Source organism: Protopterus annectens, chromosome 4.part0 (assembly GCF_019279795.1).
Source record: "Protopterus annectens isolate FY-2018-M chromosome 4.part0, PAN1.0, whole genome shotgun sequence".
Taxonomy (NCBI): Eukaryota; Metazoa; Chordata; order Ceratodontiformes; family Protopteridae; genus Protopterus; species Protopterus annectens.
Window position 1 is genome coordinate 407,183,354 of NC_056733.1, and position 25,441 is coordinate 407,208,794.

Genomic DNA, 25,441 nt, shown 5'->3' on the forward strand with positions numbered 1-25,441 from the left:
TGACTATATGAAAAGGAAAGGTTGCTATTGCTTTAATATTTCCCAACTATCACATTTCCCCCTATAACAAACCAATACCAAAATTCAATTCAGCAAAACTTCTTATAATTTTCCTAAAGTTTAACAACTGTACACAAATATGTATCTGTTCTTTGCAGCCCTCCTAGCAACATCACAGCTGTACTGGAAGATATCCTCCATTGGATATCCATAACATTTCCACAAGAAAAAATATTACTAGGTGATGTGAATGTCAGTTGGTTGGACATAAAATCTAACTCCCCTAAATCTAGTGTGAGCTTATTTGGTTTCATACAACTAACTAATAGAACACACATTATAACAAGACATCAAATTTCCTATTAGACTGGATCCTAGTATCAGACTCTAGCAATTACACCACTTCAGGTACAATATTTGACTGTCTCAGTGATCCTCTCCCAGTCTATACAATCAGACATCTCACACACCCATTTAAACAGAATGTCTATAAAAACAACACACGACATTTCTAAGTTTAAACCAGGAATGTTCACTACTACCTTATCATCTATTAAATGGAAATTCCTAAAAATCTTCCCTTAGACAATGCTGGAAATGAATTCAGTGCAAATTCCCTGAATATCCTTAATACCCCTGCACCTCCTAGAGGGAAGAGACTAAAAACAAAAAATGTAAATTGGCCATCCAAAAAGAGTAGAGTGCTAATGCAGGAGAGAGAAAAAGCATGGAAAGAATGGCAAAAATATAAAATATTACAGTATCTTGAAAACTTCAAAATGCTTCACGATTGTACTAAAAGCAAATAAATGAAGACAAAAAAACTACATACTACAATAACTTTCAAAATAACAGTAAGCACAACTCTTAAAAACTTCTGGACAGTCATTAAAGAAATCTTGCATCCTGGCCATAAATTCAACCCTAACCCCGCTCATAATAATTCATCACTCGAAACTGCAATACAATTCAACTCTTGTTTCACAATCTCTAACCAAGAATTTCCCAGCATCTAGTCCTAACCCTGCCCAGCAGCCAAAAATCACCACATCCACTTTCATCTTCAAACCTGTGCCCACATCCTATGTAAAACTGCTTTTAAACAAACTCAAACCATGCTCTACTTCAGCTGATAACCTTCAAAATAAATACCTTAAAATAGCAATGATAGCATTGCCTACCCCGTCTCACTCCTTATAAAATAAGTCAGTCCAGGAATCCCACATTCTCTCTCTGGAAAAAGTCAACACATTATCCTTCTGCACAAAGGAGGAAATTCAATGACATTACTAAGTTTAGACCTATAGCAATCTTATCCTCCTCTTCTTCTCTTTTGGCTGTTCCTGTTAGGGGTCGCCACAGCAGATCATCTGTTTCCATTTTTTCCTGTCCTCTGCATATTGCTCTGTCACACCAACCACCTGCATGTCCTCTCTCACCATGTCCATAAACCTTATCTTAGGCCTTCCTCTTTTCCTCTTACCTGGCAGCTTCATCCTTAGCATCCTTTTCCCAATATACCCATCATCCCTCCTCAGCACACGTCCAAACCAATGCAATCTCGCCTCTCTGACTTTGTCTCCAAACCATTCAACCTGAGCTGACCCTCTAATATACTGATTCCTAAACCTGTCCATCCTTGTTACACCCAGTGCAAATCTTAACATCTTTAACTCAGCCACTTCCAGCTCTGACTCCTGCCTTTTTGTCAATGCCACCATCTCCAATCCATACAACATAGCTGGTCTCACTACCATCTTGTAGACCTTCTTTTTCACTCTTACTGGTACCCGTCTATCACAAATCACTCCTGGCACTCTTCTCCACCCATTCCACCCTGCCTGTACTGTCTTCTTCACCTCTCTTCCACACTCACTATTACTCTGAATTGTTGATCGCAAGTACTTAAACTCATCCACCTTTGCCAACTCTACTCCCTGCATCCTCACCATTCCTCTATCCTCCCTCTAATTCACACACATATTCTGTCTTAGTCCTGTTGACCTTCATTCCTCTCCTCTCTAGAGCATATCTCCACCTCTCCAGGGTCTTCTCAATCTGGTCCCTACTCTCACTACAGATCACAATGTCATCTGCAAACATCATAGTCCACGGGGCCTCCTGTCTGATCTCGTCTGTCAACCTGTCCATCACCATTGCAAATAAGAAAGGGCTCAGAGCTGATCCTTGATGTAATCCCACCTCCACCTTAAACGGATTTGTCACTCCCACTGCAGACTTCACAACTGTCACACTACCCTCGTACATATCCTGTACCACTCTTACATACTTCTCTGCCACTCCTGTCTTTCTCATACAATACCGCAAGTCCTCTCTAGGCACCCTGTCATATGCTTTCTCCATGTCCACAAAGACACAATGCAACTCCTTCTGAACTTCTCTATATTTCTCCATCAACACTCTCAGAGCAAACATTGCATCTGTAGTGCTCTTTCCTGGCATGAAACCATACTGCTGATCGCTAATCATCACCTCCCTTCTTAACCTAGCTTCCACTACTCTTTCCCATAACTTCAAGCTGTGACTGATCAGTTTTATCCCTCTGTAGTTACTACAACTATGAACATCACACTTATTCTTAAAAATAGGTACCAAAACACCTTTTCTCCACTCCTCAAGCATCCTCTGACTTTCCAAGATTTCATTAAACAATCTGGTTAAAAACTCCACTGCCATTTCTCCTAAGCACCTCCATGCTTCCACTGGTATATCATCTGGACCAACAGCCTTTCCACTCTTCATCGTCTTCATAGCTGTCTGTACTTCCTCCTTGTTAATCTGTGTCACTTCCTGGTTCAGTATCCCCACATCATCCAACCTTCTCTCTCTCTCTCTCATTCTCTTCATTGATCAGCCCCTCAAAGTACTCTTTCCATCTGCTCAACACACTCTCCTCGCTTGTGAGTACATTTCCCTCACTATCCTTTATCCCCCTTACCTGCTGCACATCTTTCCCAGCTTGGTCTCTCTGTCTAGCCAATCGGTGCAGGTCCTTTTCACCCTCTTTAGTGTCCAACCTTTCATAAAACTCTCCATATGCCTTATCCTTAGCCTTCACCACCTCTCTCTTTGCCATGCTCCTCATCTCCTTATACTCCTGTCTACTGTCTTCATCTCTCTGACAATCCCACTTCTTCTTTGCCAGCCTCTTCCTCTGTATACTCTCCTGTACTTCCTCATTCCACCACCAGGTCTCCTTGTCCTCCTTCCTCTGTCCAGATGTCACACCAAGCACCTTTCTAGCTGTCTCCCTTACCATCTCTGCTGTAGTTACCCAGCTATTCGGTAACTCTTCACTGCCCCCCAGTGCTTATTTTAACTCTTCCCTGAATTCCACCTCACAATCACCCTTTTTCACCTTCCACCATTTGATCCATGGCACTGCTCTCACACTTGTCCTCCTCTTCTTGATCATCATCCTACAGACCACCATTCTATGCTGCCTAAATACACTTTACCCTGTCACCACATTACAGTCTCCAATCTCCTTCAGACTGGCCCTCCTGCATAGGATATAATCCACCTGTGTGCATCTTCCTCCACTCTTGTACATCACCCTATGCTCCTCCCTCTTCTTAAAATACGTATTCACCACAGCCATGTCCATCCTTTTCGGAAAATCCACTACCATCTGACCTTCTGCATTCCTCTCCTTAACACCATACCTGCCCATCACGTCCTCATCCCCTCTGTTCCCTTCACCAACATGCCCATTGAAACCCGCTCCAATCACCAGTCTCTCACCTTTGGGTACACTCACCACCACTTCATTCAACTCACTCCAAAATTTTTCTTTCTCATCCATTGCACACCCAACTTGCGGAGCGTATGCACTAACAACATTCATCATTACACCATCAATTTCCAGCTTCATAAACATCACTCTATCTGACACTCTTTTCACCTCCAAAACACTCTTGGCATACAGTTCCTTCAGGATAACCCCTACCCCATTTCTCCTCCCATTCACACCATGATAGAACAATTTGAACCCACCTCCTATACACCTGGCCTTACTCCCCTTAGCAATCTTATCCCCCACTCCAAAATACTTGACAAATGTAGTCAAAAACAACTGTTAAAATCTATTCTACAGGAAGAGCTCCTGACCCCCACACAATATGGCTTCTGTCCTTCCCATAGTACTAAAAATGCACTTCTAACCTATATAGATAATATTAATAAAGCTAGAGATAATGGCAAACTAGTCTCAGTTTTATTTCTAGACTTGTGTAAAACCTTCAACACATTTTGCCACAGCAAACTTCTACTTTGAATGTCCTCATTAAGTCTCTCTCAGCCCATCGTTCTATGGTTCAGAAACTACATATCCAGTAGGTATCAGTCAGTAAAATGGCAATCCACCCTATCTCCATACCTCCCAGTCACCACTGTTGTACCACAAGGCTCTATCCTTGGTCCCCTCCTCTTTAACATTCTCAGCAACATCCTCCACACATCCACACAACAGATCTGAATACAGTACACAGATGATTCCACACTCATTTGCACATCTGACAATATGGCAAACATCCACAAAATTACTCAGGAAGCTTTAACAGCAACTGAATCATGGCTTTGTAACTCACAACTCATGATCAACCCTAAAAAAAATACTTTTTCCCCAATTCACCCTTCTGTAAAAAAAACAAAATAAAATCCTGTCTCTTGAAAATACTACCACTGAAGTCACTTCTCATAGCAAATTATTAGGATGATAGTGGATTATAATCTTAAATTCAACCTGCATATACAAAATTGCATAAGAAAAGCTCATCAAAATCTAGGGATGACTTATACAGCCAAAAACTATCTCACTTGCACGACTAAAGTTACACTTGCCACTACTTATCTCCTCCCCACACTTCTTTATGGTTCTCCCATCCTTACTAACCTTCAAGCATTGCAAAAATAAAAACTTGAGTAATGCTATAACAAATCTGATAAATTTGCAGCAAATATCCCTTTCAGAACCCATCGCTGCATAGCACTAACGAGCCTAAATTGGTTAGAACTACCCCATCAACTAACATATACACAGTTTCTTACCACCTATAAAATTACCCAGAATCCATCTACTTGTCTGGAACTAAACAACATGCCACAAAACTATGCTCCTAGCTGGGCATTACAATCCAGTGACCAAAACTCCTGTCTGTCCACAAACCTATCAAATCTGCTAGGCATTGTCTTGACCCGTACCATGTTGCTAAGGCCTGAAACTCCTTATCTCTGTCCATCAGGTCAATACTCTCCCTTCCCATCCTTCAAACCATTTCTGATAGACCTCCTAGCCAAAAGATGTCTCTTTTCTTCCCCAATACAGGATAAACTATATCCCTAAATGTGGACAAATACCCATTAATTTCTTGCATCTCTTTATCCCCCCTTCTTCACTCACTTCCTTACCTCTATCAGTTTCTCTCTCCCGACTTTCTCTCTAAATATACCATAAGCTTGCTTTTCTCTTAGTTCATATTGCAATTCCTGTTTGTATTATACTAATCTGTGTCTCTGTAAACTAGCTAAAATTTCTCTAACTATTAAATCATTGTCCTATAACTTGTATCTACTCTTAACCAAAGTTTTCATATTATGTCTAATTTGGTATAATTATTTAAACTGTATTTGTTTTTTGTATTATTTTTAAAGACTGCAAAAGTATTATTCTTAAAATGTTTTTTAATACTTTGGAGCTTTTCACCCAGGGCCTCCACTGAAAATGAGTTCTTACCCAGTTTTCCTTTCCCGGTAATCAAATGTCAATAAATAAAATAAATAAATAAATACCATGTTAAGACTACCCTGAAAATAAGGAATAGACTTAGAAGTACTAACCTGATGAAGAAAAGTACATAAATGCATTAAGATAACAAGGCAACAACTGCAATACTGTGACCGATTCTCTCATTTCCATTTGCCAATTGTACAATTCTGAGCAAGTTACTTACAGGAAAACGCCACCTTCTCCTGCAGTTTAACTCAACTGTTAGGTTACTTTTCTCCTTACGGTATGGTTCAAGGATTGCTCAGATACCAGAAACTTGTTTGTGCATTATAAAACATTCATTTCCTTGCCTTGGAATAAAAGGAAGGGAAAGACCACCCACATAATTTGCGGATGAATTTGTCTGAGCCTACATGACATATCACAGACACAGTGAAATTTTTAGTCAGGTACTACTGCCAGTCTTATTTGGGAGATACATGTGAAACTGTTTCCATTGTCGTTATTGCAGAAAGGAAGAGAACTTACACTGACTCACAGCTACTTCCAAAGTAGCCATGCCTTTCAGAGCAAAACAGAGCAATTAGATTGAAGTTTCAAAGATGGTTGTCACCTCTTTTGACAAATTTATATAAGTAGCATCACAGTATTGAAATGGTAAGCTTTAAACGTTAAATATTTGTTGTTTATACTGCTTTACGTTTAATACAACTTAAATGTACTATCAAAGATGTATGTGACATTTAGAGAAGTCAGAAAAAAAATATTGTAATTCTTGTAAATTATCAACACATTTACCAAAGTGTGGGGGGAGGGGACTGTCAATTCATCTTGGACTACAAAAGACATTTTGAACTAAAGCCTGCAATTTATCTACTAATCTGGTTGCAGCTGTATAAGTCATTAGTACCCTGTAAAACAAGTTCTGAGACATACAAATGAGGGCCATTCAAGGAAAAAAAGCAGCAGTCCTGTTACATAAGGTATATAAGATGACAGCGACTGACACTAATCCAATTATATGTTTATGGCATGGGAATGCACCACTACGTCCTTATGCCTAACATGACTCCTATAAAGGACAGTTGAAGAAAGGCTTGAAGAAACTCAAGACCACATTGATATGTCAAGCCCCATTGGTAGTCATTTTGTGGAAAACATAATAAAAATCTATATGAAGCAGTCAGAGTGATTTTGAGGTGTTAAATAACTCAAGAAGCAAAGATGGAGTGAAAAAATAGATTTTTTTTAATTCTAAGGTGGAGTTTTCCTTTAACCAGAGACTGAGAATGGACACTTGTACCCAGTGGGCTTACCCAGTTAACAGATAAAATAAAATAAAATAATAAAAAAAAAGCATAGCTTCATGGAAAAGATTAAATGCAGTTCCATCTACATAGTTATATTTATTATACAAACATTGTATGTTTATGTGTACATGGGATCTCTCCATTTTGATGAATTTCAAAACATTGAAATTTAATGGTTGAAAACTCATTTAGTTGAACATTCATTTGGTTGAAATCCTATTTAACTGAATGTGATATAGTAAACATGGTTATGTAATAGACAAGTAAAAATGAGTAGGAATATAAAAGACATTTTCCTTGCTAATTCTCAAACTGATAGTGTTACCTATATAGAATCACACATGGTGTGATTTCTGTTTGAACACGGTTAGTAATTCACTGTGTGTAGCATTTTCTTCATGGCTGAGCACCAGTAAAGTTATTGTATTTAAGCAAGGGTGTATGGTGTCCAGGGGTTTGCCCCCCTGCATAAAACACTTTATGGTAATTTTCACTGTATGACTTTTTTTACTCATTTTAATGTAATAACATGAGTTTTCAAACACTGTGTTTGCAACCCTTTTTTGTGATGTTTTCAGTTTCATTTAAATGCCATTAATATTTGCGTGTCCCATAACCGAAAAAAGAAACCTGTCTTTGTTTTTCACTTTTTCTACCATAGTTTAACTTGAAGGGACAAGCTTGAACTACCAGCCAATAATGTTTATAGCAGTGATGGGTCCATAACTAAATGTCAGACTATTAATCTGCAGACTATTAAAAGCCTGGCCAATAACTGGTCAGAATCAAACCCTGTACCTTGTATATGTGAGATAAAGACTGTAATCATTATACCAAGCACATATGCCAATGTAACTGAACTGAAATAATGAATTCAGTAATTGCTGTCACTGTCTCCCATCCGTCTTTCTCTGGTACTGTACACTATCACTTCTATCATGGATTTCCTCATTTTTGCAGCTACACAGCCATCTGTATTTCTTTCATTCTTGTTTTTCATTGCGTTACTGATGTTCCTTTTGTTAAATAAATTTTCTCCTCAGATCATATGCCGCTCCAACATTCTAACTGCTAGGAATTCTCAGCTGTATCTCCCATATTTGTGTCCTATCATGCTAATATTATTTAAGGCCTCCCCGGGAAATTGGAGTATGCCAATCTATAAATAAAATAAAAATAATATACATAATCTTAGATCAAAAACACGATTATTACCTGGGTACTGACTACCAGATAATGCAAATATTTATATCATAGATTTATAAATTTAGTATTTTCCTGACATCTTAGAAATAAATTTTAAACTTGCAGTGTGTGAGATACTGCCTCATAAATCCTAGAAATTCTATCATTCAAGCACATCCCTAAAGGTGGTACTATAAACCTAATGCAGAAATTAGCTTCTCACACAGATGTATAATGAGGCTGCTATGAGGTGAGGCATTAATCAGATCGTTCTGAAAAATATGACCCTAAACTGCCAAGTGCCAGTTACCTGACTACAATTAATTTAGAAAACATTTTCTCTAAATTTTTCCAAAATTCAGTGTCTTCTATATATTTTGAAATTCAGCATTGCAAGCTTTCAGTATAATGAGACTTAACCAAATGAGTTTTCAGTATTTTGAAAATTAGATATTGTGGTCTCAGTCAAATGAAATTCAGTATTTTGAGTTTTCAGTCATGTGAAGTAGATCCAAAAAATATGTGTGTGTGTGTATATATATATATATATATATATATATATATATATATATATATATAATTTTTTTTTTTTTCAGAGCAAGGCAAAACAATTTTTCTACTTTTACAGCGCATGTTAAAAAGTAGGACGAAGGTACTACCAGAATAATGAAGCTACACATTTGCAATTTTCTGTGTTTTCCTTCAGAGATGAAAGCATCCCATTCCGTTACTGCCTCTGCCTCTTACCTGTGTCACATTGGCCAGTTTTGATATACAAACCAAGAAGTCTGCTGGTATCCTAGCAGGACCTTTCATACTACTCACACTGTATACACTAACAAACATTTTTCCACTCTTTTGGTCACCCTTAATTTTACTTTTTCTGTCTGTCTATCAAAATCTACATTTACTTCTTTTGCACTCTTTTTCCCCAGTTGATCTGGAAATAAGATGGATGGTTCAATATGCTTTACCAAGAGACACATTTCGAATAAGTAAAATAATTTGTTACTGCTAAGTAAAAGTAGCTCAGTGTATTACAATAGCATCTAAGGCCTGCAGGATTTGCACGATTTTAAATGAAACTGACAGATGTCTGAAACAGTTTACATTATAATAAAGAGAGAACATGAGATTTTTTTTCCCTAAGCGCCTTACTTCACTGCAACTTGAACTGCCCAAGAAGTAAAAAGATAATGAAGTTAACTCTCAGCAAAATCTTTTAAAGCTACCACTTACCCCAGCTGAATGGACCATGCACTTTGGTGCTCCTGTTGTTCCTGATGAATACATAATAAATAAAGGATGACTGAAAGGCAGTTGTTCAAACTCCAGCTGCGGTGCCTGCTCTCCTTCCTTCCCAGTGGCAAGAAAGTCATCTAGAAATACACTATTAAGAGTAACAGAGACATCGGTCAATAAAACACATCTATATAAAGTATTCCATGCTTAAATCTACACGACTAAATTAATATGTTTTTCTTACTAAGTCAGTTTTAGACAAGGCACGAAATTATGGTGCGTCAAGAGTGGCATATAATCTTTATTTAGCATGCATGCATGTCAGTCTGCTCTTCATGTATTAACCCTACCTAATATAAGCTCTTGTTCATTACTTTTTATCCTTAATATGTACTTTCCAAAGACCTTTTCGCACCAGCACCTCAGCTTATTTGTCATGAATTATACAACCGGACAGGACATCTGAACAGGAGCATATGAAAAATTTATAGCTGACACAGAGGAAACACAGTTTGTAATTTACTGCTGCTTATATCCATTTTACATCTATTCACATGCATATCTAATAACTAGGCAATCCAATTAAAAGTATGTCTGCCATGAAAATGTAGGAGAATAAACCAAAAGAATAGTGAAGCAGATAACTGAGAAGGTTCAAAATATTTATTTATTTATTTATTTATTTACATTTGTTTACCGGGAAATTCCGACTGGACGCAGGTCCTTTTTCAGCAGATGCCCGGAGAGAAAAGCTCCACATCATGTGCATGATAGAGATACAAAGTTGCAGCAATAGTAAACAACATTACAGGTTGTTGGCTTTAATACAATAACAAGATATTGATTAGCAACAGTATATACAGAAAATGTTGCAAGTTAAGATAGTTTCTTGTCATTTATAATATTAGTAACAAAGCTGTCAGACAAGACGTTAAAGTATGTAAAGACAACTAGCTATTTCTGACGGGTCTACTTTATGTGCTTGAAGTCCTAGAATATCAAATACGATATTCTTGACACAAGTACACTGAAAGCGCAAAACATTGAAACTGTAAACGGAAATCTCCGTAGGTGATTTCCATTTACTTCAATGCAGTGCGATCTCGGAGTTGGTATATTTAAGTAGCAGGGAGTGTGGGGGGTGCAGGGGTGCTTGCCCCCCTGCCTACACTAGTTTAAATTATTTTGTTTTGTGTATTTTTTTTTTTTAGGACTTCAATTGTTTAATAGTTTGATGCATATGGTTCGATCCATATGCATTCGAGCTATTAAGCTTTTGAGGTCCTAAAGTAGACCCATTTCTGACTGTGGTTAGTAGTGGCGGTAGTATATTTGGGTTAAGAGTCTATTTGGGGGGGGGTAAGGGTGGGGGTGTTAGTCTGGATTAGAACAAGGACAAAGCCAGTGCAATTTTAAGTGGAATTTGAGTGCAGTCTTGAAAAGGCTGCTGGAAGGTAGAGTAGTTATAGAGGGTGGAAGATTCTTCCAAAGTTTAGATATGGTACATGAAAATATGGTTTCTCCTGCTGAGTTTTTGGGTGCTTAAGTTATTGCACTGGATGCGTAAAGGAGACTAGTCAGCAGGAAAGCATGGGCTGTAGATTTTCTGGTCTAATTGGTCATAAAAGTTTTCAGCCTGCAAAGCATTTCAGTCATCCAGTTAGTTTTGCAATGACAAGCATGGCATGGAAATCAAACGCAAGTTCATTATCCAAAATGCCCAAATAAATTTAGTTGTGTTTCACTCTTGAATTGGTGTGCATTTCAAATAAGTAATACATTTGAAGTAACTGTTAAAGTGTAATTTAGTTAGAAGAGAGCTGAAAGATACTTTAACGAACCCAAGAATGGTCCCTTGTTCAACTTGTGGTGACTCAGACACACTGTTTTATAGATTTTTATTTGCCCTATTTAGCTGCTTTACAGTTACTGTTCCTAATGATTTAAATACATAAGGTTTTCATTATCTGCTTAGTTGTTTTTATTATTATTATTATTATTATTATTATTATTATTATTATTATTATTCATTCCCTTGGTTTTAACAATTTTATTTTTAACTTCTTTATAGCTGTTACTGAAAAAAAATGCATTTATGTATCCATAATATGCCATACCTTCCAGTGCTGCACATATTTTCAATGAGTCCTGACTGTGACAGCATTCATCGTATCTTCACAGTGTTACTACTTTTCACCATGGCTATATAACTTTTGACATCATCTAGTTCATGCTTATATACACTTTCTATTAGTACAGACAGAAGTCATATAAAACTTTAACATCATTTAATTATTCTAACTTCAGTCCTTATCATCTGGGTGAAAGATATGTAATTTAACCAACAGAATCCTACTAAAGCCACCCCAATACTCAGCATCTTTTAACTGTCATTATACATGCAGCACCTTTACTGCATGTATACATTATGTATATGTATTATATCACCTTATTTACGATGTGGTGCTTTCTAAACTCTCTCTGAAAAAGCCCTCCATCAGCAAACTGGTATCCATGTCCATTACATTGCATTATTTACATGTTTATTTATTTTTACATTTGTTAACTAGGTAAATACACTGGCTCAAAGACCTTTTTTAGGAACAACACAGATCAAGACGGAAGTGCATTTATAATAAGAAACAAAGAAGAATAACTGTAAGCAAAATCAAAAATGAACAGAAGGCATGAAGAAATTTGTAGTACTTGGAGTGTGCCCTGATTATGCTAAAAAATAGCTAAATTATATCCTGGTTCAGAGCTGTTACAGCATGAGACCCAACCTCAGTAACACGTACACAGGTACTTAATTATTAGGCAACCCCTACATGCTGTTAACATCACATCTGCACTAAAACCGGACACTGCTGATCAGTAAACAACAGCAGCAGGGCATGAAATAGCTTCATTTTAACTACCATTTCTTCCTGCTGTCTGCTGAAGTACACAAAGTATTTTGAATTAAATTGCTTCCCCTACACAGGGAACTTGTAAGACTTCAACCACTCCCCCCCCCCCCACTGCTTTACTGGCTTTCAAAACTAGAACAACACATCACATTTTTTTTTAATCTTACTTTTGATTAATTTGTAGTACATGGAGAAGATAAATCTCCATGCACTACAAATAATTTCTGGGTCAGTGGATTGTAACATGAATTTCTTGGCACCTATGTCTTGAACAGGTCTATGGTTAATTGTCAAAAACACTATCCATCAAATGGCTTTTAAGTGAAAACTAACCATCGAGCATGAGTTTTATCATATAGGTTGATCATTGTAAATCCATTCATCTAATACTCAGAGTTGGCCATCGTCAGTAAAGGATAGCAAACCTGCCTCTTCCCCACTGTAGTGCAATCTCAGAGTTGGTATATATAATTAGCGGGGTTGTGGGGTGCACAACGAATGTTCAGTGTTAATCTAATCTTCCTGGTGTGCTACTTCCTTGTAGATGGTTAACTATGAGTATTCAATGAATGGATTTACGATGATGAGTCTATATTATAAAAAGCACGTTTGATGGTTAGTAAAGACTTAGAAGCCATTCAATGGATATTTCCTTGACGATCAACCATAGACTCATCTCAAACACATAAAGTAGTGATCACCAACCAGCTCATAATCCTCTATACTATAAATAACTTTCCTTTTAACATTGCAAGGTACAGATCAAATGCATACTACTGTACTAAGTAATATATATGATTTTCACTAATTGTCTAAACGTGTAAGAGGAAATTATATACCAAAGAGGGTGCAAGGAAAGCTGAAGCATAACAGGAATGTTCACTACATCCTAGCATAGATAAGACGGTGAGTAATGCATAGCATTAGTGTTGAAAACCCCACCAAGGCATCCTCTGGCTACTCTTCATCTTCATTATCTTCATTAACCTCCTCTTTCCCATTTTCTGTATGGGGTCGGGTCAACTGTCGTCATCTCTCTTGACTCAATGCCACTCTCATACCTTCTTTGACACTCATGCTTGACTGTCACAACTCTTCTTTCACACAATTCATCCACCACTTTGCTGGATGCCCTCATTTCTTCTTGCTTTCTTCCTGTCTGTATCAAATCATCTTCACTAGGTTGTTTTCTGCTTTTCTACATGAGCCCAAACTTCTGCAGTCTGTTCTCATTGACCTTTTTCTGCAGCTGGAGCTACTTTGGCTTCTGTTATGATGTCCTTATTTCTTCATATATCCGAAATTGTGCAACCTACCACCCATCTCAGGCACTTTATCTCCATCACTTCCAGCTTCTTTAACAGCTCTGCCTTTACTGTACAGGTTACTGGTTGCACCACTGTTTTGTACACCTTACTTTTCAGCTTCATTGATATTCTTTTGCCATACATTACCCCTGACAGTCTGTGCCAGTTAGCTGCAGCTCCTGTGATTCTAACTTTGGCCTCCTCATTCAGACTTTCTTTCTCCTCAATCACCTCTCCAAGATACTTGAAGCTGTTAACCTGTTCCACTATTTCCCTTTTATCTCAATTCAGCTTCTTCTGATTTATCCCATTTGCTGCCATTGCAATGGTGTTATCTGTACTCAGTTTCGTCCTATGTGCCTTCAGTTTTGCATTCCATTCCCCTATCCTTTGCTGAAGTTCTTGCTCAAAGCCTGCCTGAAATGCCTCATTTTCTGCAAAAAACAACTTTGTTGATTTGTCCCCTCTGGCCTGTTTGTTAATGCACTACATCATCAGTATGAACAGCAGTGACTCAGAGCTGAACCCTGATGCATACCCATTCCCACTGTTAACCCCTTGAGTCCAATCACTCTACACAAGTCATTGGGCCCTTGTACATAACCTGTACTAATTCTACCAATGTTTCTGGGACTTTGAACTACTGCAGGATTGGCCAAATCAGCTTTCTTAGGACCTTGTCATATGCTCTTTCCAAGTCTAGGAATGTCCAGTTGGAGTCTTTCCTGATCTCTAACTTTTTCTCAACTATCTGTCTCCTTGGAAACATCAGGTCAGTTGTGCAGCATCCTGATCTAAATCTGAACTACTTATTGATAAATTATGAGAATCTTACTTTCTACTACTCTGCTTATTTGTTTATCAGTCACCCTCTCCAGAACTTCCATGCAGTGTAACAGGAGTTTGATATCTCTGAACTGCCCACAGTTGTGGATGTCCCCTTTCTTCTTATACACTGGCACTAGTACGCTAGTCATCTAGGATGCACATTTCTTTCTCTTTTCTTCTTTGAGTACCCCCAGGAGCCATTTCTTCCCTATCTCAGCATCTTGATCATTTCTGCTATGACCTCATCTGAGCCTGCTGCTTTCCTTGACTTCATTTTCCTTAGTGCTGTTCTTACTTCTTCTAGGGTGGGGTCTTCTTCTTCTTTCATCATAGGCTGTGACTGGGGCAGTACAATTTCAGTGAAGTTTTCCTCATTTAGAAGCTGCTGGAAGTATTCCTTCCATCTGTCTTTGATTTCCTATAGATTGTTTGGTACTGACATCCCTTATGAAGGGGGTCTGACCATCTTCTTTATCTTTCTGTCTTCAGCTTGCAACCTGATAGAGTTTCTTTGTGCCATCTACCGGGTCACTTTCCAGAATCTGGTAGTGTGCCTCTGATGCCTTTTGCTTTGCTACTGCAACTCTTCTTTTAGTTTCTTTGTTTACCAATGAGCATTACTTCATAGCCTGTTTCATGTTTACTATGTACCAATTCTTCCGACACTCCTTTCTTTTGATGACTTCCTGGACTTCTGCATTTCACCACCAGCTTTCTTTATGTACTTTGCTTTCATAACTGGCTTGGCCAAATATATGTTCTATAGTTCTCACACATGCTGTTTTGAGCACTGCCGTTCTCCTTCAACTCCACCTATTTCCTCTTTTTCCTGATGCACTACAGTCCTGAGTAATTTCTTAAACTCTTGTGCTTTCTCTCCAGTCAGCTTCCTGGTCTTCAGCCTAGTCCCTGTTGATTTTACAACCTTCTCTAACCACTACTTGTAGCTGATTGTGGTAACCAGTGGTTTACACTGTGAGATGACTGTTTAATGGAAATTACTTTGCATTCACTGATTTTACTCCAGTGTCCTTTCCATTCCAGAGGGAAGTCTACCTCAGTTGCATGTTGATGATCATGTGACTGTCTCTCTTCCTGAACTATGTGTTCCCTACCATCAAGCCATTTGCCAGGCAGAAGTCTAGAATGGCCTTTCCTTCTTTAGTCCTGTTGCCCCACCCATGTGACAGCCCTCATATCCAGTTCTGTCTGTCCCAGTATGTGCATTCAAGTCACCCATTGTCAACATCAATTATTGCTGCCCTGTTGTATCTAATAGGTCCTGCAACTGCTGTCCAAATGCACTATTTTCCCCATATCACAATCTTGCTATGGGGCATAAGCTGAAATTATGAAAAGTGCCCTGTCCCAACACTGAAGGTCTTATTATCATGAGTCTGTCACTAATTCCAATGACATCCCTCGCTGTCGTCTGAAGTCTCTCCTTCACAATTCCCACACCATTTCTATCCTGTCCTCCTCCTGAGTAGTAGACTCCGGATCCTAAGCCAAGTGGTTTTGGTGCACTGCCCTTCCATCTTGTCTCCTGGATACATACCATACTCCTCCTTGCCATCATGTCATCCACTTCTAAGCTGCATCCTGTCACTGAACCTACACTGAGTTTTGCAATCATTAGTTTATGTTTGGCAGGCTAATTGGCTTTACTTGCAGCTTTTCATCAATAGAGCAATCCCAGGTAACCCAAGCAGGAAAACTGGACACCGGGCCAGCCAGTAGCTTACTGACTCTGGGCTGCTATTTTTATGGCAGACACACTACCACTCACATCTGTTAGCATGGATGTCTAGATTAAGTCGGAGTAGGCTGGGTCCTCAACCTAGTTGTCACCGGCAAAAACCCTTGCCCATTTGGTGACATTAATCAACACAATCAAATCACCTTGAGACAATTTTTATACTGTCAAGTGGCCAGTCTTGAGATGGCATGTGGTCTGTGATCCATGCTCTCCTATCTAGAGGATACTGTGCACCACAGATGATGCCAAAGCGGTTGGTCTATACAACTCTTCCCCCATACGGCATGATCTAGAGTTTGTGCTGCTGCCCACAACTCCATTGAAGTGGAAATACTCAGCATGTTTTTGGGATGTGGGTGGAACCCCAAAGACACACAGTGAGAACATGCAAACTCCATACAGGCATTAGCTGGAGGTCAGGATCAAATGTTATACCTTTTACATGGGAGATGAAGACCTTAACCATTATGCCAACTGACCACTCCTCTCTCTTCATATATAACATTTCCTTACTTATTTGTTCCCTTTGGCCAATGAGATATAAATCAATGTCCAAATCTGTGACTTTTTTCCCATTATCAATTTACAGTTCAACCCTGGGTAACATCTTTATTATTTCATAACACCGACTTTATACATACCATTGCATACCATAACATCCTGTGCACTCGTGTTTTATTTACTTCATACATTTTACCAGTTTGTATCATGCCTCTTCTTTGACCAAACTGTCATCTCAACCACCTATTAGTGCAACTATTGGTCATAAGGAAACCTGTTACCATTTCTTTAATCATATATTAGTGCAACTATTCGTTATAAGGAAACCTGTCACCATTTCTTTAATCATATATATTACACATTTTTGCATATAACTGAGACACACAGTTAGCACAACTGGTAGACACATTTGTTAGCCTACATCTGCCCCGTCCTCTCTGCAATCCTTCTCCGTGCATTCTGATGTGGCCACCAAAAGTAATTTCCAGCCGTATCTAAGCAACAATAAAGAAAAAAAAGGAAGATATCCATCCTACCATTTGGACACCATTCTAACATCGAACATTCAGCACCCCATGACATGTCCCTAGCTTACAACTCTCACATTTTGTATCAATGGAAGCAGTATATCCTATATTCCTTGGTGCTTGAACTTGAGATTTGTGTACTACATACCTCATTATACCAAATATTTATATTACACAGTACAGCATGTTTAAATAATTTATTGTCCCATAAATAATTAACTTTACATTGCTGCATTATAACATTTACCTTTAGCTTAGCATATATAAATGGTTAAACTTTTAGTAAGCATATTCAATAAAAAGATTTCTGACCTCTAGCAAATGCAAACATTAAGCCAACATACTGATATAGTCTGAGACAAGACCATTCCCAAGACAAACTGCAGTTCTTTGGTAAGACCTTATATTTTATTATTCCCCAGTACTTGTGGGATAGCTTTCCCTTCCATTTAAATAACTTCATTTACCCTTAGTTAATACTTCCATATATTACTGTTCAAACGTTAATGGCCTTTTCATAATCTTTCATAGATATTTAAGCAGTCTCACTAAAACATATTTCCAAACTACTGTATCTTCACTATCAATATTTACTCATAGTTTTATGTAAATATATTTTAATATCAATATTTACTCAAACTTTTACCTAACTTGGTCACTAGTTTTATTACTAATATTTCACCAAATTTTACAACATATAAATATAAAGATGCTAATATATTCAAAACCTACTAAATGCATGCAGAAATTCACCACATTGTTTATATTAAATCAGAAAGAAAGAAAGAAAAAAGTAGGAGAGCCCTCTCATATCCTTTTAGTCATAAGATTAATATTTCACAATATTATTGTTTTAAAGTCAATTTATTTATTTATTTATTTATTTATTTCAGTTTGATTACTGGGGAGGTCCACTGGGCTTGGGGGCCCATTTTCAGTGGAGGCCTGGGGAGAAAAGGTTCCACAAAACAACAGTATTTATTACAAAAAAGAGTTCAGACAAAAAGTACAATAGCATTAACAGGTAGCTACAAAAAGTCCACAATACTGAAATCAGAAGGCTAAAATAGCATAAGTATTAACATTTTCAGATAAAATTCAGCAGGAAAAAAAAAGAACAAAAATTTATGGGATATTAAAAGAGAAAATTTACTGTTTAATAGCTTATGCAATTAGTATTTTAGAAGAGGTGAGGGGGAAAGGAGGTCAGCCTAGGGTGGCTTAGTAGCTTCTGCATATAGTGCAAAAAGTATTAGTATCTTATACAGCTAGTATTTTTGGAGAGGCTAGAAAAAGGTTAGTTAAGTATAGAGATTAGCCAGGAGAGAAGGATGAGGATAGTTTGAAAGGTGTAGGTTGAAAAGTGCAGTTACATATTCTATTTAGATAAAGGTGGGAATGAAGTTGGGTTTTGAAGTATTCTAGGTTGTTGCAGGTTTTTAGAGAGGAGGGTAGGGCATTCCATTTTTTAGCTAAGGTAAAGGATAAGAGCAGTTGGCCAGCTGGGCGCTTGGGTTTTTGTACTGTGATCAGGTTTTGGTGAGAAGATCTAAGGGATCTAAGGGGGGTATATGGTAGAAGAATACTGGAAAGAGCAGGACAGTTAGTTGGATGGGACACTAATTTATGGGCTGTGGTGAGTTGGAGAAAGGTAAGATGATTGGGGAGTTCAAGCCAGTTTAGAGAGTGAAGGGAGGAGCAGTGATGAGTGGAGGATTTGGCATTGGTTGCAAATTTGGATATTTTGTTGTAGCATTGTTCCAATTTGGAGGTAAGAGTTGATGATAGATTAGTGAGCGGAGGGGCGCCATATAGTAGAGAGGGAAGGAGGTAAGCAGAGGCAAGGGTTAGTCTAGTGGAAGGAGACAGAAAGTGGTTGTTGCTGTACAATAAGCCAAGTTTTATGTGTGTTTTTTTGATGTTTAGCTGGATGTGAGTATTGAATTTCAGCTGGTCATCAATTGTAACACCAAGAAGTTTGGTGGAGGTTACTATCTCAGTAGTGGAGTTGGTAAGGCTGGTAATATGGAAAGAATTTTTATCAAGAGATGAGGATTTGGAGAGGGGAAGAGAAGGATCTTAGTTTTGTTGGCATTAAGGGAGAGGTGATTTTGGAACATCCAATTTTCAGTGGTTGAAAAGGCTGTTTGGGTTAGAGCTTGGAGCTCAGTTTGGTTAGGGGTGTGGCAGATCAGAGTGGAATCATCAGCGTACTGCACAACTGTAGTGTTGGGGATGGCTTTATGGAAGTCGTTAATGAAGATATTGAATAATAATGGGCCAAGAATGCAACCTTGTGGTACTCCGGTAGGAGTAGGAAGGAAGGTTGATGTTGCTTGGCCCCATTTCACAGCTTGGGACCTGTTTGAAAGGTAGCTAGTGAACCAGGAAAGAGCTTTCTGGCTAAGGTTGACGTTAGAGAGATGGTTTAGAAGGAGGGAGTGGGAGATGGTGTCAAAGGCTTTGGATAAATCTAGTAGAACAGATGATACTAAGTTACCGGAGTCCCGGGCAGAGTTCACAGAATGAAGGAAGGAGAGAAGGGCGTATTAGTACTGTGTCCTGGGCGGAAGCCATGTTGGGTAGGAGAGAGTAGTTGGTGTTCAGTAAGGAAAGGCAAGAGCTAAAGGTGGATACATTTTTTCTAGAATTTTAGATATAGGGGAGAGGATGGCAATGGGACAGAAATTAGAGAAATTACAATTCTTGCCACCTTTGTGAAGTGGAAGAATGAAAGCAGAACGCCAGAGTTTGGGTACATAGGATTCGTGTAGAGACCTGTTTATTAGGATGCTGATAGGTATAGCAATGGAATCAGAAGCTATCTTTAGGAAGGAGGATGGGATGTTATCAGGGGCATTAGAGCAAGGCTTGAGTTTATGAAGCAGTTTCTTTATTAGGTCGGTGGGTACGGGTTTGAGTTAGAAAGTGGGGGGGTGGAAAGGGAAGGGAAGATTGATATGAGGGGGGAGGGTTGTTGTTGGAGAAAGTTTTGGTTAGATTGGTGATGGAAGAGGTGAAGAAAGAATTGAATAGTGAGGCAATTTCAGGGTCAGATTTGCTGGAGTCTGGGCATGTGTTGTTTTTTGTACCAGGTCTGAGGAGGGAGTTAATGGAGTTCCAAAATTGATTGGGATTTCTTGTATGGTTTTCTTGTAGTTTGATGTAGTAGGACTTTTTATCTGTAATGACTAGTTTTTGGCCAGGTTTCTTAATTGCTTAAACTGAAGGAAGATTTCGGGCTGTTTGTTTTTAAGGTAAGTATTCCAGGATTTGTCCCTTTGCTGTATAATCTTTTTTGTCTCTTTGGTGAGCCAAGGGGTTGTTTTAGTTTTGATTCTTTTTCTTCTTATTGGGGCTTGGGAGTTAAGGATAGTTAAGAATGTAGAAGTGAAATAGTCAACGGCTTCGTCTAGAGGCAGTGTTTTTAGGGGGTTCCAGTTAGTTAGCTTAAGGGAGTTAGAGAAGTAATTTTGATCAAAGTTAGTTAGGTTACGAGTTTGAATAAAGTGGTGAGAGTGAGGGGAGGTGGGGGTGGCTCGAATGGAGAAGGCAGGGAGGTGGTCTCCTAAAGGGTCAGGATTAACACCAGATGTTATAACTTTGTTAGGATGGGATACAAGTATCCAGTCAAGTATGGTGCCAGGGGGGTGGTTTTGTTAGGTCTAGTAATGGAGTTAGTAAGTTGAGTGTAGTTGAATAGGTTGATAGTAATGGAAGGGTTAGGATTGCTGACCTTTCCCCAGTCAATGATTACATCTCCCAAAATAAAGGGTTCTAGTTTAATGTTGGAAGAGGACCATGAGAGGATGTCTTCCAAAGTATTAGTATTGTTACCACGAGGAATATAGAGGGAAATAATACAGATGTTTTTGTGGTTGTTTATTTTTAGTATACCAATGACTAGTTCTGCATTATTGAAAGAGGGTATGGTGTTAGGGTATGGGGTCATTGTTAGGATGTTGGAGCAGATTAAAGCAATTCCACCACCTCTTCTGTTAGTGTGGTCAGATCGGAGAGCATGATATCCTGAAGGTAGGAATTCAGAGTCATTGATGTGGGGTTTTAGCCAGGTTTCAGAGATGGCTGCTTTGTCTGGGGAGTTATGGGTAAGCCAGGCATGGAAGAGTGTTAATTTATTTGTTAAGCTTTGTGCGTTGATTGTGAGGAACTTGAGGTTTTTATTAGTAAACTTGTTGTTGGTGCTAGGCCGATTTGTAGGAGAGGAATTTGGAGTGGGATTTGTAGGACAGAAATTTGGACCTGGATTGGGGTGAATATCGCCAGCTAATTGAAGGTGAGTATAATTGGGGATGTGTTTATTAGATTTATAATTTGATAGGTGACATTGGTAGTGGTTAGGTTTAAGTTTGTAGTTGTTGTTAGAGATTGGAAACAGATTTATTTTGAAGGGAAGTAGAGGGTGAGAAGTGATTAAAGAAGCTGAGATGTTGTGGAAGTGGGATGTGGGGTGGTGCTGGGGTGTCAAAGGAGGAAATAGCACATGAAAGTCAGTATAGGAGGTTAAATGGAATAGGGTTAATAGAAGCAAGATGAAGTGAGAGAAGAGAAGGACTTTGGATGGAAGGCTAAGCATAGTAATAGGAGAGTGATGATGTTGAAGAAGAAGGGGAACTGTGAGATAGTGAGTAGGGGGTGTGGTGTAGGAAGTGGGAGGAGGGTATGTGTGTACTGATTGGCCAGTGAGGAGGGATGGACTAGTAGTGAGGTGTAATGTGATTGGGTGGAGAGGAGGGAGGGACTATTGGGTGACTGTATAAAGCTGGAAGCCTGGGGGGGCGGGTGAGAATTGGGGGCAGGGTAGGGGAGCGGAGTGAGCCAGCAGGGCGAACAGAGCGGGAAGAGCCAGGAAGGCGGTAAGGTCCAAAAACAATCAGTGACCTGGGAGAAAGAGAACTACTGCAGGGGAGCAGGTATGCGGATTATTAGTTTTGTATTATACTAGAAACCTTAGTTTCTTAAGTTTTTGTTGGGGAAAAAAATAGTTAAAAAGAAGAACAAAGTATGAGTATATGGCGAGAGAAAATACAGCTGCCTTGGTAAGGTGAAGAGACACTTTCTGGAACAAGTATATGTGTGTGGAGAGAAGAGATAACAGCTATTCTTGGTGAGGGCAGGAGACACTTTTAGGTAGGGTTGGTTAGTGGAGAATAAGAGGGAGGTATTTGCTGGGCTTATTATTAGGAGGATGCTGCCACCTAGTGGAAAAAGGAGGGAGGTGCACTTAGAAGTTTGGGATATAGAGATTGGATAGAGGTGGACAATAAACCAAGGATGGGGTTGAGGAGGGGTTGTGCAGTGACCAGTGGTAGGCTGCTTTTCATGTGTGCCAGGTAGAATGAAGCTCAAGTAAGGTAGATGCTAGCAAAAATATATGTAAAACAGATTACATACACTGAGTATCTTTAGGGAGAATAAGGTCCCAGTAAACTTAAACTATATCAAGCAGACTGTCCACCGCCGTCTTCTCTTTGATGGGAAGGATATTCTGTTTAGCAATGAAGACGGGGAACAAAAAAACTCCTTGGGGGGGGGCGGCTGAAAAGAAGAGAGAGAAATACCAATAGTTAGACAAATGGGTAGGGGAAGAAGAAAAAAAAAGGAAGAAAATAGAGAAGAAATGTTATCAATGTTAACATTATCCTATATTTATCCTCTTGTCAGATGGTGCAGTATTAAGATAGTGTCTGGTAATAATATCTTCAACAAATGAAAACGTGTCAGCATAAAATGTAACATATACCAATCAGTTAACTCTTAATTCATGTGTAACTATTTGAATCTACAAACATGTATAAGTCTGCAACAAACTTTATATAGCTGAATATCTCTTATACTTTTTAACAATTTCTCCTCTATAAAGGTTTAACAGTATTTTCTAAATATTTAATACAAATTTGTTCGTGCTTTACATACTTGTACGGTTAATATTTCACCATATTCTAAATGAAACTCAAAATCTACATTTCCATATGGCTGACTCCCCATATATGGCAGTATACAAACTGTCTTATATTATTATATATATATATATATATATATATATATATATATATACGGTTTACTATTGAAATGTCGATCCCGACATGTGCGACTCGTCTTGCCCGAACGCGGAACTGCGATCGCCACTACACCGACTCCCAGATGTGCGAACGGCAAAACCTCACCCCTATCCGACCCATGGTAGCATGGGTGTGGAGATGTTGCGCGGCCGGTAATGTCGATCATCGAAGCTTTCGCAGTTTCGGTTCGCTAGTGAACAGTTTTCGCAGTTTCGGTTCGCGCAAACACGTCGATGAGGTTGCCGTTCGAACGAAGTGCATTCGCACATTCAATAGTAAACCTATATATACACACACACATATATATATATATATATATATATATATATATATATATATATATATATTATCTTATAGCTAATAATGAACACATTAACTACTTCTCCACCTTGAAGATGGAATTAGTAATTTATATTTTTACAAGATTATATATATATATATATATATATATATATATATATATATATATATTATCTTATAGCTAATAATGAACACATGAACTACTTCTCCACCTTGAAGATGGAATTAGTAATTTATATTTTTACAAGATTATCTCTGCACTATCTACTGCAGTATGAAAACTATCATCTTGTGCAAACTATTTTATATAATTCATGAACTTCCTGCAACTTATAACCTGCATGAAAATACTTCAGTCAGCTAACAAACATTTTTTTTAGCAACAGAACTACATATCTGAGTAATAAATTTTTATTTACTTATTTGTTTGTTTGTAACCAGACATATGGACTGGTACAGAATCCTTTTCAGCCACTTCTGAACTATGAGGCAAACACATTACAAACAAAAAAAAATGTTTAAATTACATACAGAAAGCATCCCTCTTACTTTTCAGTAGTGTCCATTAATAAAATATGAATTCACTTACTCAGTAAACAGGCCAAATTTTAGCCCTTTACATCTATATATTGAGCATTGATTTTCAGTAACTTAAGCTTTAATGTGTATTCCCCCTACTGTTTAATTCTTTAACCTATGTATTGGACCCCTGAGTGATGCCCACCACTGCTACCAATATGTGATGGCCACCAATACTGCCAATATGTGACATCCCCACGCTAGGCCAGTAATCAAGGAGCCTGAATCCTCACTACTGACACTGTAGAGGGAAGTACACTTGGAATACAAATGGATACACTCAGTATTTCCAAATGCAGACCTCTCTGCATCAAACACAATTTCCCTTAATAGTACACAGGGAACACACTCAGCCCACAGTCTGGATATCTCTATATCTGTCTCCCTCCAGGTACCGAATAGGACTACTGCTGATACAGCTGTAGGGTTAGGCCCTCAGCCAAGTGTCCAAGCCAAGCCCCCCAGCATCCTCTCTGTGAACCTAATACTTCGTGTCCCTGCCCCAAGTAGCTGACACACACACTCTTTAAGATTTAATTTTCAGACACACATGCACACACACACACACACACACATGTGCACACACACACACACATGTGCACACACACACACACACACACACACACACACACACACACACACACACATATACACACGCATGCATGCACGCACACACACACACACACACACACACACACACACACACACAGGCCACAGACACACACACACACACACACACACACACACACACACACACACACACACACCTGGGAAAGGCTGGCGCAGATTACCTGCTCTGCCAACTTTGCCCAGACTATTAGGTAGATACACCGCCACTGGTCAGTTACTAGAAGGCTCTTAAAAGGGTATCCAATTATGTTGAGTGAAGTTAATATTAATACAAATGATATTAGTTGACCAAGACAGCTAGGCTTTCTGGAGTGGCCCACACAGTGTCACCAAATAAATATAAGTACTCTCAAAGGTTAGATACTTTCTACAAAGACCAGCCACAATAAACATGCTAAATATATTTAATAATAAATAATAAAATAACATGAAAATATTGAAATACATTTACAGTAAACCACAGAGATCAAATCACAGAAAATATTGAAATCAACATTGATGGACAAACTCATACAAATAAAGAAAAACACTC

At 38.6% G+C, this 25,441-nt stretch overlaps 1 protein-coding gene across 1 annotated transcript in view; it reads right to left on the reverse strand.

Annotated features, from left to right (window-relative positions):
* The window catches only part of AACS (acetoacetyl-CoA synthetase), a 1,424,505-nt gene that overhangs the window by 763,500 nt on the left and 635,564 nt on the right, over window positions 1–25,441 (reverse strand). The window contains exon 8 of the mRNA XM_044068347.1: window positions 9,484–9,634. Coding sequence (XP_043924282.1) covers window positions 9,484–9,634 — 151 coding nt within the window. The remainder of the gene's footprint in view (window positions 1–9,483; window positions 9,635–25,441) is intronic.